At 44.6% G+C, this 15,199-nt stretch overlaps 1 protein-coding gene across 36 annotated transcripts in view; it reads left to right on the forward strand.

Annotated features, from left to right (window-relative positions):
* The window catches only part of Kalrn (kalirin, RhoGEF kinase), a 605,866-nt gene that overhangs the window by 377,084 nt on the left and 213,583 nt on the right, over nt 1-15,199 (forward strand). For all 36 annotated transcript variants that reach the window (XM_039088642.2, XM_039088658.2, XM_039088661.2 and 33 more), the window contains 2 exon segments: nt 2,657-2,723; nt 3,328-3,437. In XM_039088642.2, the coding sequence (XP_038944570.1) occupies nt 2,657-2,723; nt 3,328-3,437 (177 nt within the window).

Here is a 15,199-nt window from a genome sequence, read left to right on the forward strand (position 1 = left end):
ACTGTTTGTGCACTCGCAGTGTCTTGGGCATTATGAGTAGCCTAGAGGTTATGTAAAGTGTGTGGGATGTGTGTAACTTATATGTAGACACTATGACATTTTACAGGAGGAACTTAGGCAGCCGCAGTTTTGGGTACCCACAGGGATCCTAGAACCAACCCGCCGAGGCTACGTTCTCGGTGAACTTTCACTGCACCTGGGCACAACACATTGCTCTTCTGGTTGGCAGCTTAGGCGGTGGCTGCCTCACATCTCACATTAATCACGAACTGTAGGACCTTGAACATGAGAAGAATGGGCTATGGCCATCTTACAATATCTTTGCATTTTACTTTCTTTAAGCCGAAGTTATAAAAAAAAAGATCCATGCAGAGATCATGGGAGAAGCTTTAGAAAGAATATCATATTCTGCGTAATACTAGGAAAAAAATCAGTGTGTCTAGGATTAAGAAGTTAATTTGATCAAGACGGAAAGGGATCACGGCTTTAAGACTGAAGAAACAAATGCTGGTCCATGAAGCAGAGTCTTCCATGGGGGGTTATATTGGTTTGTAGAGCTGTGTAACAAAGGACCACAGCTGAGTGACTTCAACAACAGAAATGTATGTGTCCTGGAAGCCAGAGATCAACAACCAAGGAATCTGAAGGTTCCGTTCCCTCTGAGGGGACTGTGGGAAAGATCTACTCTAGGCCTCTCCCCTCATCCGTTAGTGGAACCTTCACATTCATGTGACATTCTTCCTGATTATTTGTGCCTTATTTGCCCTTCTGTAAGTACACTAGTGGCCATTTTGGATTGAGACCCATCCCACTCTGTACTGTGACGACTATTTCCAAATAAAGCCAAGATCTGAGGAATGGAGGGATGGATTAGAATATATTGATTCTGTAGGACAGAATTCAGGCTCTAACAGAGAAGCAAAGGAGAGGATTCTATTTGGCCGACCCTCCCGGCTCCTTTTTTGTAAAGGGGAAAACAGCAAGCAGCAGGCAGTGGAGAGAATGGAGGAGCGCACTGCAAAGCGCAAAGATGGCCAACATAAAGGAAGCAAGTCAGAAAGAAATGACAAGAGGAAGAAAGGAAACCCAAGCTGGCTGTGCTCCTTCAGATCTGCCCTAGTTTCTTAGCAACCTAAGGCTTAGTCTCTGAGCGTCTCTCAGGATCCCATGCACCAGGCTGTTTCTCACAGGATCTTACTTCCTCCTTGCAGCAGTCCTGGTGGTCATCTGTGTTATAGATAAGAAGTCCTGGGGTCTGAAGAAGCAGGTCTTACTTCCAGTGATTGATAGATTCGTAATTCAGTCCCTGCTTGTCTAACTGCAATATTCACACACTTTCCACTCTACCAGCAAAGGAACAATACGAAGAGAGTGGCTAGTTGACCTCTGCAGAAGTGTAGTCTTTACATCAATCCTTTAAGCTTAGTAGAAGGCCACTACGAGAACGATACATTGCTTTAAGGGAGAACACCAAGATAAAAATCCAGGAAAAAAAACTGCTCGCATATTATTTCTGGTCATGCTTTCAAAAGGACACACCTTGAGGACATCATTTCTCAAATTTTTCAATTCCTGAAAATGGGAACTCTCGGCATGAACTATATGCAGAACTGATACTGAGAGTGTAAGATGTGTGTAAACTATAGGTTGTATTAATTAGATCATCATATGCTGGCTACCAAGCACTATTTCTAATAAAAATTATGCAGAGGGAGAGTAAACAGATGCACAATGAAGTCATACATGCTCAGGTCCATTGTGTTACTTAGGAGTCCAAGGAAGGAGTCCTTTTCTTAAAGATACAGAGCATAAAACTCTGTTCACAGGAGCCTGAAGCCCATCAGTCACTATATATAGCACGTGCAAATTTCATGTGCACAGGTCTGGATGCAAATAAATCTCATTGGAGATAGTCATTAAATTCTGAGCAGGACCAGCCAAGGTCAGAGATCAGCAAACTGTGGCCTACAAGTCAAATTGGGTTCATCCTCTGTTCTGTGTAGTCTGTAATCTAAAATGAGTATACTAACTGGCTGAAGAAATCAAACAGAGACTATCATATGGAGACATGTAAAACTTTTAGTACCCTAGTTCAGTTGGAACATATCTGCACTTACTCTGTGCTGCCTCTCAGGTTACAGCAGCTGTGGTTATGCTAGAGACCGAACAGCTCAAAAAACAAAACCTGATTCTTTACAGAAAAACTGTAAAGCCCTGAGCTCAAGTCATCGCTGCCTGACTTGGAGCCTGTTTAATTTGAGCCCTGAACGATGTCAGTGTAAATCTATGAACTACCGAGCAGATACCATTCTGGGAGCTGTAAGAGAGATGTAGAACGCTGTTGTTCAGACCGTCTAGCTGCTGCGCTCCAGTGCGAGCAGCCACATATCTTGTGCAGACGCTCCTGTACACACATACAGTTGACAGCAACGCATCTCAGCACAGTGATGTAGACACGAGTGGGAAAGAACAAGAGAGTGGGCCTGGCTGAACACAGACGTGAAGAAGGGATGGAGAGCGAGTGACCAGGGTGAGAGAGCTCCGGAGGCGGAAGACGTTCTTGGTATAGCTGAAAACAGGGCTGGGGTGAGGAAGTGAAGTCGGAGAGGAGGCGATGTATCCATGAGCAACTGAAAGCCCATTTGTTTCCTCCCAGATTCATTATGGCTGAACTGCTCCAGACCGAGAAGGCTTATGTAAGAGACCTACACGAGTGCTTGGAGGTAAGTCTCCCAGCAGTCAGTCCCCAGCCCCATTGTGGAAGTGCCACCTGGCCCTTGTCAACCCTTTGAGAGCAACTCAGTGCCCTTGCTCTTCTGCTGGAGAATAAAAAGGCCGTCGGGGAGGTCTTCCAGAGTCTAGCGCAACTGCTTGGGAGTTTGAAGTGCTTTTGAAAAGAAGGTCTAAATGTCGCTCAAGCTGGAGCTAAGACCCAGACTTTAAAAAAGGAAGGAAGGAAGAAAGGAAGGAGAGGGGGGAGGGAGGAAGGAAGGAAGGAAGAAAAAAGGAAGGAAGGAGGGAGGAGGAAAGGGAAAGGAAAGAAAGGTGCAGCATCAAGGGAGAAAAGTATGTCAGACACTTCATTTCGAAACATAGACCGTGACACAGATCTAATGAATGACAAGACCGGAGCCTGCCCTCTCTAAGGTTCAGAGTAACGTAGCAGTCAGGTTCTCTTTCTTTTTGCTCCACTTGTTAAATGCGTCTTCGCCTCTTGAACTCCATACACAGTCACGGTCCCATTCTCCCCTCATGACTGAGGGGGCCCCTTTTGTCTGGGTCTCTTGTGGCATGCGCACCAGCGATGAGTCTGTCCCTGTCTTACAGACCTACCTGTGGGAAATGACCAGTGGCGTGGAAGAGATACCGCCTGGGATCCTCAATAAGGAGCACATCATCTTCGGCAACATCCAGGAGATCTATGACTTCCACAACAAGTATGTACGCGGGATCTGGCTGAGCGCACTGACGGGGTAAATGCCGGGCATCTGGCTGCCCGTCGAGTGGATCAAAGCTCCTGCTAAACCTTCTATTTCACCTGACACGCTCTTTCTCACCTGGTCAGATCTCATAGCTGGTTGCTGGCCCACTCCTTTCTTGTTTGTCATGGCCACAATCTATTCAGGGTCCTCAGTGGAGAGAGAAGTAACTGTTCTGCAGTGCCCCTTTCTGGCTCTCACGAGAAGCAGACAGCGTCTCCGTTTGCACTATGAACATGGTTACCAGCACATTGAGGAAACAAGAGTGGCTTCACCCCATTAAGGCTGTGGGAAATCCTGATGCAGCAGTCCCTGGGACGCAGCAGTCACTGGGACTGACCATCTTATACTTGTGCTCTCCGGCTTTCGAATTCTATTTAGCATTTGTCTCTCCCTTCACCCTCGCCCTCAACCATTTATGTATAAAGATATTCCCGAATATCACATTTCTTGATAGCTTAGAGAAACATACCTCCAGTCACCACTATGTTCTGCTGAAGTAGAGTCACAGAACACTAAAACCTCACAGCCTGTTTTTCCGGCTCCGAGCTTAATGTAAGGACCCTTTCTGTTGTGTGCTAAATGTGTTTTCTGTCAGTAGATGGTCAGCAAGAATACTAGTAGGACCCGCTGGTAGACATAACCTGGTCTCTAAAATTCATGTGAAGAGTCTCTTGAGATAGAGAAAACAAATGTGACACAAAGTCCTTGAGGCCCCCTCAGGAGCCTAACACAGAGGAAGTTGAGTGGAGCCTACTCCTAGGATTTGGTGAGCTGAGACACAAGCCCCAGAGACAGCACAGCCAGCCTCACACGTCCAAGGAGACCATGTGCACAAATGGAAAACCACCCTGAGGTGGGACTGGACAACACTGTCCAGGGAACTGTCTGCAGAGAAGTGTACGGTACACTGTCCAACACAGTAACCATGGCGTCTGTGCAGCTACTGAACTGCTGGGGAGCTCCATCGGTATTGTTCTTAATTTTAATATATTTAAATAGTCATAAATGAAAAAGAGTGGTTCTGATATTGGATAGCTCCACTGTGGAGAATGATGCTTCCATAGGGCTCTCTGCTACGAATGACCCCCCAGGCAAGCAGGAGTTTGGTTGAAAGAATTCAGGGCTCGGGAAGGAGTGGAGAGTCAGTGTTGTGATGAGTTACCCATCAAGGTATCAGTTAAAGTGATGTAAACCATTTAGTCCCCATGGCATGCTAACTAACCTGTTGGGAAACTGGGGCCGGAGGAGGATGTGTTCTTCTGCCTTTCTAGACTATTAATAATATTTTCCCTCCTCTTTTTCTCATCATAAACATCCTTATGTGGTTTGCCTGGCAATCTCTAGACCATGGTATTGTGTCCTCATGACAGCCATATTAATAAGACCCTAATAAAAACATTCTTAGCCATCGGCCCCAAATTCAGTACCATCCCATCTCCTCCAGGCTATCTGAGGAGATTGGAAAATGTAAATCACATAATTTTATTGGTTTAGCTGTGATCTTTGAACGTTTTCAACAAATCTCACTCTCCGTAGGTCCTCCCCACATTAGCTGAATACGGACATCTCCACACCACAGCACGCACTGCCTGCCAACTGTGCCCATCTCCAAACAGGAAGAAAGAATATTCACTTCAAAACAGAACCGTTAATAACAGCATATCTAACTCGGCCCTGCTTCTCATTCTGATTTCAGGGTGTCAGTCTAGCAAGCCGTGATAAATGGCATTATAGTTTTCTGAATAGCTGTAATTCCACCTCTAATTTACAAAATGTGGTTCTAGCAAGCTCTTTTTTAATTTCAAATTAAAGCATATGAAATCCTGTACTCTGCAAATGAGGGGAATAGGCACTTTTCCCAACAACATTGCCAAGCACATTCCCGATTCAGAACACTGAAGGACCACAGTAAAGGATGCCACAGAGATTAAACTTTTCTTCCGTAACAGAATCTCTTTGACTTCCCTGCCAGCATAGTAATTTAGATTGATATAAATATTAGATGGATGGATGGATGATGGATGGATGGATGGATGATGGATGGATAGATGGATGGATGGATGATGGATGGATAGATGGATGGATGATGGATGGATGGATGATGGATGATGGATGGATGGATGGATGATGGATGGATGATGGATGGATGGATGATGGGTGGATGAATGATGGATGGATAGATGGATGGATGATGGATGGATGGATGATGGATGGATGGATGGATGATGGATGGATGGATGGATGATGGATGGATGGATGGATGGGTAGATGGATGATGGATGGATGGATGGATGATGGATGGGTGGATGGATGATGGATGGATGGATGGATGATGGATGGATGGATGGGTAGATGGATGATGGATGGATGGATGATGGATGGGTGGATGGATGATGGATGGATGGATGGATGATGGATGGATGAATGATGGATAGATGATGGATGGATGGATGATGGATGGGTGGATGGGTGGATGGATGGATGATCGATGGATGATGGATGGATGGATGATGAATAGATGGATGGATGATGGATGGATGGATGATGGATGGATGAATAGATAGAAAGATAGATAGATAGATAGATAGATAGATAGATAGATAGATAATTATAAAAATCAAGCACCTGAATAAATGAGTAGTTGAATGAGCAACATTTTGTAAAACTTGAGAGGAAAGAAGACAGATAAATGGCAGCAAAGACAATAAAACAGAGATGTAAGCAGAGGGTAGCGACCCATGCCCGTGATCCCAGCACTCAGGAGACTGAAGCAGGAGGATGGAGGGCTCGAGGCTAGCCTGGGACACCGTTGTGATAAAGGACTGCTCAGGGTTTGTGCAGAGCGTCCTGCGTCCTACCATTTGATCAGCAAAGCCACTGTGCCTCGGTGTGACATCATACTTGATCCTTGTAATAACACTGAGTTGTATCTGCATTCAAATCAAGGAGCTCTGTAATATATTTAGAAAGCTACTGACTAAAAGAAATTAACGTTTTAAATTATCCACAATTCACAGGAACATCTAAGGATCTCAAGCTGTGTATTAATTTCCAATATTGGCCAGAGACTGATGTTTTACTGTACTACGCACTCTCTACTTAAGATGCCCAGGTTTTGATTAATAGGGAAAATATAACAATTCTAAAAGCTCTCATAAATAAAGATAAAATGGTAATTGGCCAAACTTAGAAACTGCAAGGACCATAAGTCCTTAGAAGATGGTACCATTCACTGCATATCCAGCACCTGGTACCATGAACCTGGAACCACGTACATTTAAAGCACATTCACTGAGTAAGTAGAAGGTTGGATGGGAGGATGAATGGATAGGCTAAAAATAAACTTACACCTTGCAAACTTATAGATAATTCCCATTCAAGCCATTATTGACTAATTGTGGACATCTCAGAAGAGAAAAGCTCCTAGATATGACCTCCCAGCATCAGTACCAAGCATCTTAGAGCAGCAGAGTAATAACATTTCTAAATGAATGAGCTTCCTGGGGTGTCGTTACAGGAAGCGGTAGTTGCCGTAACTCCTACTGACTGTTTAGGGACTCTGTACTCTCTGAAACCATCAGCTTTTCAACCTGAATTTGCAGGGGGAAGGGGGCCTCTGACTCCATTTGTTTATGTTTTCAAAATGGCAGTTCCAGTGCTGACTATCAGAGATACATATTCCCATCATGGCTAGTCTGTAGGCCAGGTTATCCACCTATAGTCCAGACTGTAAGGGAGGTGGGGTAGGAGGGAGGTTTGTGGAACACTAATACAGAGAAAGGGATTGACAGTCCTGCCTTGGTGACATAATTAGCTGTGCCACTGGGAAATTGGTGCCTGGGTCAGAGGTTACATTTCAGCCATGGACTACTGATTTGTCCGAATGGTGTCTCTGAAAAATGGCTACCAAGGCAAGTGGTGTGGTATGTGTGTCCAAGTGGGTGGGATCTGTCTCAAGAACCTTTGTCTTTGTGGATATTAAGGAGATAAATTCTACTTTCTCTGTTCCATAAAGAATATGCAGATTTAGTTCACAAAGGCAGTGGCTCTGCCCCCAGTTGGAGGTTGGAGTGGGAGGAGGACCCTGCTGTCCACTCCCCCCACTTATACTTTATCCTTCTTTACACGGCTAAGTAAAGACAACGACTGCACCGTCTACACAGGGCTCAGGCTGCTTCCATTGCATTCTGCTGAGCCTTCCTGGAACACGTAGACAAGGGGGTGTGTTCTGTACATAGGTCCTCCCAAGAGTAAAGTTTTGACTAATCTAAAATTTTCAGTTAAAAAATAAGGAATGGTTTTCACTTTGCCATACTAGATATTCAGCTTGGATAATGATGTTTTTTTCGTTAAAATGCTTCCATTTCAGTTAAATTCCAGCTCTGTTTCTTCCTTTTCAGTTTTTTTGGGGGGATTTAGTCATATTCATGAGTTTGAAAATAACATTTTTATGTAGTCTGTGGTGTAAGGGCTCAGAAGGTCCTCTCAACTATTATGTTTAGTCCCCTTTATTTATAGTAGAAAGACTGATAGGAGGAGACAGTCTCTCCCCGCCCCCCTGTGTGTGTGTATGTAAGAGAGAGAGAGAGAGAGAGAGAGAGAGAGAGAGAGAGAGAATGTCTCTTATACACACACTCACACAGACACACACACTCACACACTCACACATACACACACACACACACTCACACTTCCCCCTCAAGGTCAGACACTGGATTCCAGGGAGTTAACTACAATGTCTTGGGTGTTCTTTCTCCCCCCCCAACACCTTAGATATTAGCTAGTTCTCTGATAATTGTTTAATTCACAGTTAAGTCACATCCCCACCCATTAATTCCACAGCTGTGTCAGTCGGGTCCCACACCTCTACACTAATAACCTGGTTGTCAGCAAGGGCAAGGTGGGGACCAAGCCCAGCTGCCTCCCCACCACTCCATCCCTGTAACAGACTCCTTCCCCCTAGCCCTGTCTGTGACAGGGTCAGCCAGGAACAGTCAGGGTACACAGAGGGGTGAGGACCACGTGGGGGAGGTTCATGACGCCAGGAAAGCTGCCTTGCAAAGGATGCTGTTTTTAAAAACAAGGTCTCATTATGTACCCTCAGACGGTCTAAAACACTCTACAAACCAGGCTACCCTCACACTCACAGCAATCCTCCTGCCTCTGCCTTTTGAGGGTTGGGACAAAAGTGTGAGCTGCCACACTTGACCACATTTTCATCATCTTCTTGGAGTGTTTTCTTTGGGTCGGTGGACCATTTCCAATTAGGAAATGAAGCTGTTCACGGTGGTGGATCCAGTCCAGACTCTGACCTCTTGTGAGAAGCAGACAGCTCTGAAAATGGGTGAGGCGAGGCAGAAAATTAGTTAAGAGGAGACACTGGTGTCCAGTGGAGAAGCTGGACAGGCTTAATGGAGAGGGGCATGTGAGATAGAATTCAAGGAGAGCTTCTTTGATGAAAAGGGACAGTTTGAACAAATGCCTCTCAAGGGAAGGGTAGGATGGGGAAAGAGTTTATAAGAGAGGCTCAGATCACCCCTGCCTTGTGAGGGGCAGGGGCAGATGCTGGTCTAATCCCTCAATTAGGTATCACAGATATGTCTTGGGGACTGAGGGGGAAGGAGCGGCATGTGGAAGTAATCTGACTGAAACTGGCTGAAAGGCAGTACAGGGAAGGCCTCTGAAAGATGAGAAAACAAACCAAAAATACCTAGATGGAGTAGAAATGAGGAAGCCGAGTGGATGGATTACAAGGAACGGAACATTTGGCGGGGAAAGGTAAAGGAGAAAAAAAAAAGGAGGGTGGGCAGGATGGAGCAGAAGTAGTGGGTCAGTAGTAGGTTTAGAGACCTGAGAAATGGGCACAACAGGGAGAGGAGGGACAGATGGTGAAAACTGGGTTTCTGAGCGAAGGCCTAACACAGGACCATGCACAAAGTGTGGTTTCCAAAACGTGTTTCCCCATGAGTAAATAAATAAATAAATAAATAAATAAATAAATCTATCATGTCCTGACCCCCCCCACCACCACACACACACACGTGTGCACACATGCATGCACACACACGTGTGCACACACATTCGTCTGGATTTGGTTTGGGCTCTTCCTCTTCTTTTTGTCATACGAATTGGCGTACTTCCCTTTGAAGCAATGGCTCTGGTGAGGCACTGGCTCCACCAAGTGGAGAGAAAGAGGTTGTGCAGCTCACGCTTCAGACCATCCACAGGCTGCGGCTACTTTTCCCCCAGGCAGCCTCGCTTAAAGTATGTGCTTTCTGTGCGCGCACACCCCGAATGCCTGTGGTATTAGTTGTAACCCTTTTACTGGAAAAGCTCAAAGCAGCCTCTAATAACCATAATCTAGCTCTGTCCCCTTGTTTTATAGAAGCTGACACTTTCTGAGCTACCTAGATTGGCATGGACGAGAACCCAGGTGTCCCTTCATTAATATCCAGATGTTTAGACAAAAGGGAGGAAAGACTAGTGAACCTCCCTGGGTACCAAGCTGTGATTCTAAGAGTAATGACAGTTTTAATGGCTGTGACCTTGTTGCTGTTATTAGTGCTGTGTGTAAGCGTTCAGCGAAACACTCAGACAAAGAAGCAGTCAGGCTTAGCTACATCATGGTAATGTTGATTTCACTTGTACACATTTTGTCACTTTCTTGCCTTGTTGCTAAGCAGCATCTTAGTTAGAGATCTTATTAGAGATGAGTAACATTTGGTGGAGAATTCTTTTTTTATATTTTGCCTCATTTTAACATTACTTGGGATAATGTGTGCAAGGAAATTGTTCATCCGATCACAGGAGTTAGCTACAGGATAGGAGTAGTGGGAAACAGTAGCAAAGCTTGCTTTTGCTACTTAAGATTGGAGGCCATGCCTCTCCCCTCATCCCTCTGCCCACACTAAAGTTTCTGGAGTGAAATGAGGGACAGGGCCAAGAAGCCATGCTCAGCATAGGTACCCAGAGTGTGCTGAAGATGTGGATAACTCCCCTCCTTGTCCCGTGTGCTCACACTCCTGACTGCCCTTCCGTTGCATAGCTCACCTTATGCTAACTGCTCCCTTAGCCCCAGTAGTGTAGAGCCTCTGGAGTGTAGATGGTGGGTCTGCAGGGATCTAGTGAGCTCCACTGGGAAGAACACAGTGAACTGGCCCCCACCTTCAAGTTTTAAACATGCTGTTTGTTCACTGTTCCTCTCTAACCCATGCCACAACCTTCCTGTTCTCAACACGATGGCATGACTGCAAGCAGGTGTGTGCACACACGTGCACATGTGTACATGCACACACACACACACACACACACACACACACACTCAAGGGGTCCAACAGCTCTACCTTTGGGTGCACATACAACTTTGATGTGTCCCACCAGCCTCTGAGCAAAGTCGTGAACCATTCCAGGAAGACTTCCCCAGAAGCAGGGAGACTCTCTCTAAACTGATTCAGGATGGTACAGATCCACTGTCAGAACTCAGGGAGAGTGCCACTGATAAATGCTAGAGGTGTCATAATAGTTTAATAGGGGTGGCACTGCTTCGGTTTCAACATCTTTAAAAAGTTTTATTCCTTTCTAAAAGGGCTGTACACCCCTCTAAGAGGGACGTACAAAAGTGTATGTCACTCGCTCCACTCAGTCCTCTGTTTTAGTACCTGCAATCATTAATGTGCCGAGGGCCTAGATGTTGCTGCAGAACAGTCAAGGGAGCGTCCAGCATCTGTGGGAGTGTTGTCAGTCATTAGGCTGTGACTTAAACACATCTTGCAGAAGGCGGTAAAAGGATATTGATCATACTACCTTAACCTGTCACCTTCATGAGCTCCAAATTTTAAAAGCAAATGGTTCATAATCCACTCACCTGCGGCCATGACATTGAGATTTTAGTGAATGTCTTCTGAGAACTTCTGAGCTGCCATGTCCAAGACAAGACAAGAGTGGTTCCAGTTTTTAGACCTTCCTGGTGAGTTCAGTCCTACTCAGGTGACACAAGCCTTGTCACCTGGCGGTTGTCAGCTTGTCAGTCTAGAGCAGTTGCCCCCATGTGATCTGTTAGCGTTACCCAGGAAGCATTCCTAGACCACACAGACCCTGATTGGAACCCCAGAGGGCAGTGTACAGCCAGGTGTGCCCACGGCTAGGCAGAGTCTGCCGCTGTCTCCAGCACTGCAGCATTTCCTTGTGTGTTATGTCACCTTGGAATCAGACCCTCATATACCATCCAATCGTGATTTTCCCAGGATGGGTTTAGGAGAAGGTGGCCAGTGACAGTTTTTGAGCAAGGTCTTCATGGGGAATGCGCCCAACCTGTAACTTTCCATATGTGAGGAAGAATGAGCTGTGTGTATTCATAGAGAGAATATGTTTATGACAGGTATGTATCCCTGACCCTGATCAGCTATTACTAACTTAGTACCTACTATGTGCCAAACAGCTTATCTTTACCTAAGCTTATGAAATTCTCCAAACTCTGCTAAGTTAACACTTCTAAATGAAGAAAAAGAGACTTCAGGAAACCTCCTTATACCTACCTGAACTCTGATTGCTCAGGATGCATTTAGCTTTGGGAGGAAAAGACTCCTAAAAACAGAAGTGATAATGGAGTGGCGGCAGCCGTTAGCGCTGTCATTTGGAGCCAGGTGTGGTGGCACACATCTGTCATCCAGGCAGAAGGATCAGGCAATCAAGGCCAGCCTTGGCCAGACTGGAATATGTGAGACTCTGATTTTAAAAGGGAAGGTGGGGGAGGAAGGAAGGAAGGTCCGTCATTCTGACATTCATCAAGCCAAAACGAGCCTTTGAAGAGGGATGTTCCTTACATACCAATCCCAGAAAATAGCTATCAGAGACTGGTAAATGGTTCTGAGTGTCAGTAAGCAGACTCTGCTGACGTAACCATCTCTGACCATCCATCCACATCTCTAGCTACCAACCATAGCCCTTGGGACAATCCTAGCATTCACAGCTTAATCCAGGTACCCACTCCTTCCTTTACAATCTTACTGTCACTTATCCAAAAGGTATAAGAGTGATGTTCTGTCCATTTCTTCATACTTCAGCCTCTCTCTTCTGAGGAGATAGACATACATACATACATACATACATACCTACATACATACATACATACATATATACATACATACATACATGTGTGTGTGTGTGTATAATTTCTTTGTTACACAGAGAGACCTTGGTTATAGAGTCATACCATGCATTTAATTCACTAAGTGTTTCCATTTCCTGGGGTTTTCCACACAAAGCATCTTCCTGTAGGTTTTTGACTGCTGTTTCCACAAAAACTATCACTTCAGTTAAATTATTAGGATTTTAAATAACATTCTAGCACTATCTTCCCTTTGATCAGCTCAATAGCTGGTCAGTTGATGTTGGTCATACGTCAAGAAAAAGGCAGAACTCTGTGTCACTCTGTTTGACTTTGCAGCTTCCAAAACAAAAATACAGTTTAGACACTGCATGCAGTAGCGTGATCCAAAGTGTAATCTGTTTCTTTGGCCACCAGTAAAGGAGATCAGTTTATAGGACAGAAGAGTCAGAGTTCGGGGATATCAGTCTTCATGTGGAAAACGGGGTCCTGGAATTGAGGACAGAGGCACCCTTCATTCTGAGCATGGTACCCTAGGTTCTGGGCTCCAGATTCTCCCCTCTCTCATCTCAAGCTCTCTTTTCCTCCAGGTCCTCCTTTCTTTAAAGACAATCTTATTTGATAAGACCCTTGTTTTAGAACAGCTCCAACTTTCCTTTGACCACTTGCCTAAATGTTCTAGTCCCCCCACCCCAGGCACCGTGCCGTCCATTATGGCTGAGAGCTGAGCTCCTGCACGAGTCTTTTCTGAGAGTCATAGAATGTGTCAATGTGGAGGATCCAACTTATAAAGACTACCTCAACACTCATGAAAAGCCACTTCTGAAGACATTGTGCTTGTATTATCTGGCGTTCCCTGTGATAGGGCCACACAGTAAACGAATATTTGAACTCAGTTCAAGAGATTAAAAGAAATAAATGAACATATGTAACACACACACTTCTTCATACTTCATACATACACACACACACACACTCCTCCTCAGGGCCCTAAGCTAACACTAACACACACACACACACACACACACACACACACACACACACACACACACCTCCTTACTTATACACAAGAAGATGGGCCTAGTTGCCTTAGTGCAACAAAAATGTTTCTCTCCCCTTGGGCCTTGAGCTAGTATCGATCCTTAGTATTACTGGAAGCTTTTTCCTGTTTTATTTTGGAATTCCTTGGACCTTTGTCTCCTGCAGTCCTTTAAAGGCAGCAATAGATGTGATGCCATATTGGTTTCGAGAGTGTGCTTGTATTCCTAGAGCCCACATTGCACTGTAAATGCTCCATGGGTCAGGTTAAGAAACTCTAAAATTCACACTTGGGAGGAGAAAGATGATTGCCAAATGAGTTCTGGTAGCTTCCCACATTTTTCAACATCTGTCCTATTTTAGTACTCTACCAATTACCATGTTTTGTAGATTAAAAAATTAATTATAGATTGATGAAGAAAATATCATCTAAGATCTTACTAATCATTATTAGAATTCATTCTTGCTCAATATTTTTAAATTACACACATATTTACATTCACCACCAAAACATCCCATATCATTGAAAAGACAAGCAGCATGCATAGCATTTGTAACTGCTTAATAATTATAAGAGCCGCCAAAAGTTACGAATAATGGTGAGCATACAGAATAAGTCAAGTCAAAATGGACTTTTCCCCATCGTGGTGGAGGCAAGTAGTGGGACAATGCAAGATATTTTACCTTTGTGAAGTATGCATTCGAGTAATTTTAACATTAAACAGAAGTGTTAACATTGAGAAGTCTCAGCTCCCACACCCTGTTTCTTCACCTGGTCCTCTACAGTCACGGTTTTCTTAGTTCCCTGGGTTGGAGGTAGATAGAATACAAACACCCTGCCACGGTAACATGGTTTCTGTCCATTGGTTCCTCGCCTCGCTATCTCCACTCTGTTAAGGAGATCTTCCACATGAAGAGACAGAATCAGTACTGTCTTTCTGAGGTGGGGAACATGCCTACAAGTTACTCGGTTTTGTGCTATACCATAGCTCAAATATTTAGTTCTCAGCCAACGATATCTACCATTATAAACGGTATTGTTATCAGTGCTCGGGAATGTATGTCACGCATACATGTAGATAAGCTTTAAGGAGAAAATCCCAGCCTCCAGAAAGCCTGAGTACATTCTGAGACTTCGATGATTCTCTAAAATTGCTCCTGGTAAAGACTCCATTCCCCACTCCCGGAGGTAAGCTTCCCTGAGGCCTCGTAATCATTTTTAGTTTGTAAGATCCTGAGTGCATTTTGGAAAGCAAATTCCATCCCAATAATGCTAGCTTGTTAACGTTTATCTTTAAGAGCTAACCCTACTATTTCGTGCATTACTTTGAAGCCAGCGCAGTCATTTCTTTGTAACGTTTTAGCATAGAAAGGAACCACAACTTAGACACCCACGGTGTCAGATAAGTGACTCCATTCCACTCTAAATTACACTGTGATTCCCCTACCCCACCATTAGATGCTCTTCTCTAATGGGATCTGTATGACAGTACTCCCCCTCAGTGGAAGAAGAAAACTGAAAGCTATGAAAAGGCCTGTGAAGGACTGAACTTTTTTCCAGCTCAGCTTTAGT

This window comes from Rattus norvegicus, chromosome 11 (assembly GCF_036323735.1).
Source record: "Rattus norvegicus strain BN/NHsdMcwi chromosome 11, GRCr8, whole genome shotgun sequence".
NCBI classification, from domain to species: domain Eukaryota; kingdom Metazoa; phylum Chordata; class Mammalia; order Rodentia; family Muridae; genus Rattus; species Rattus norvegicus.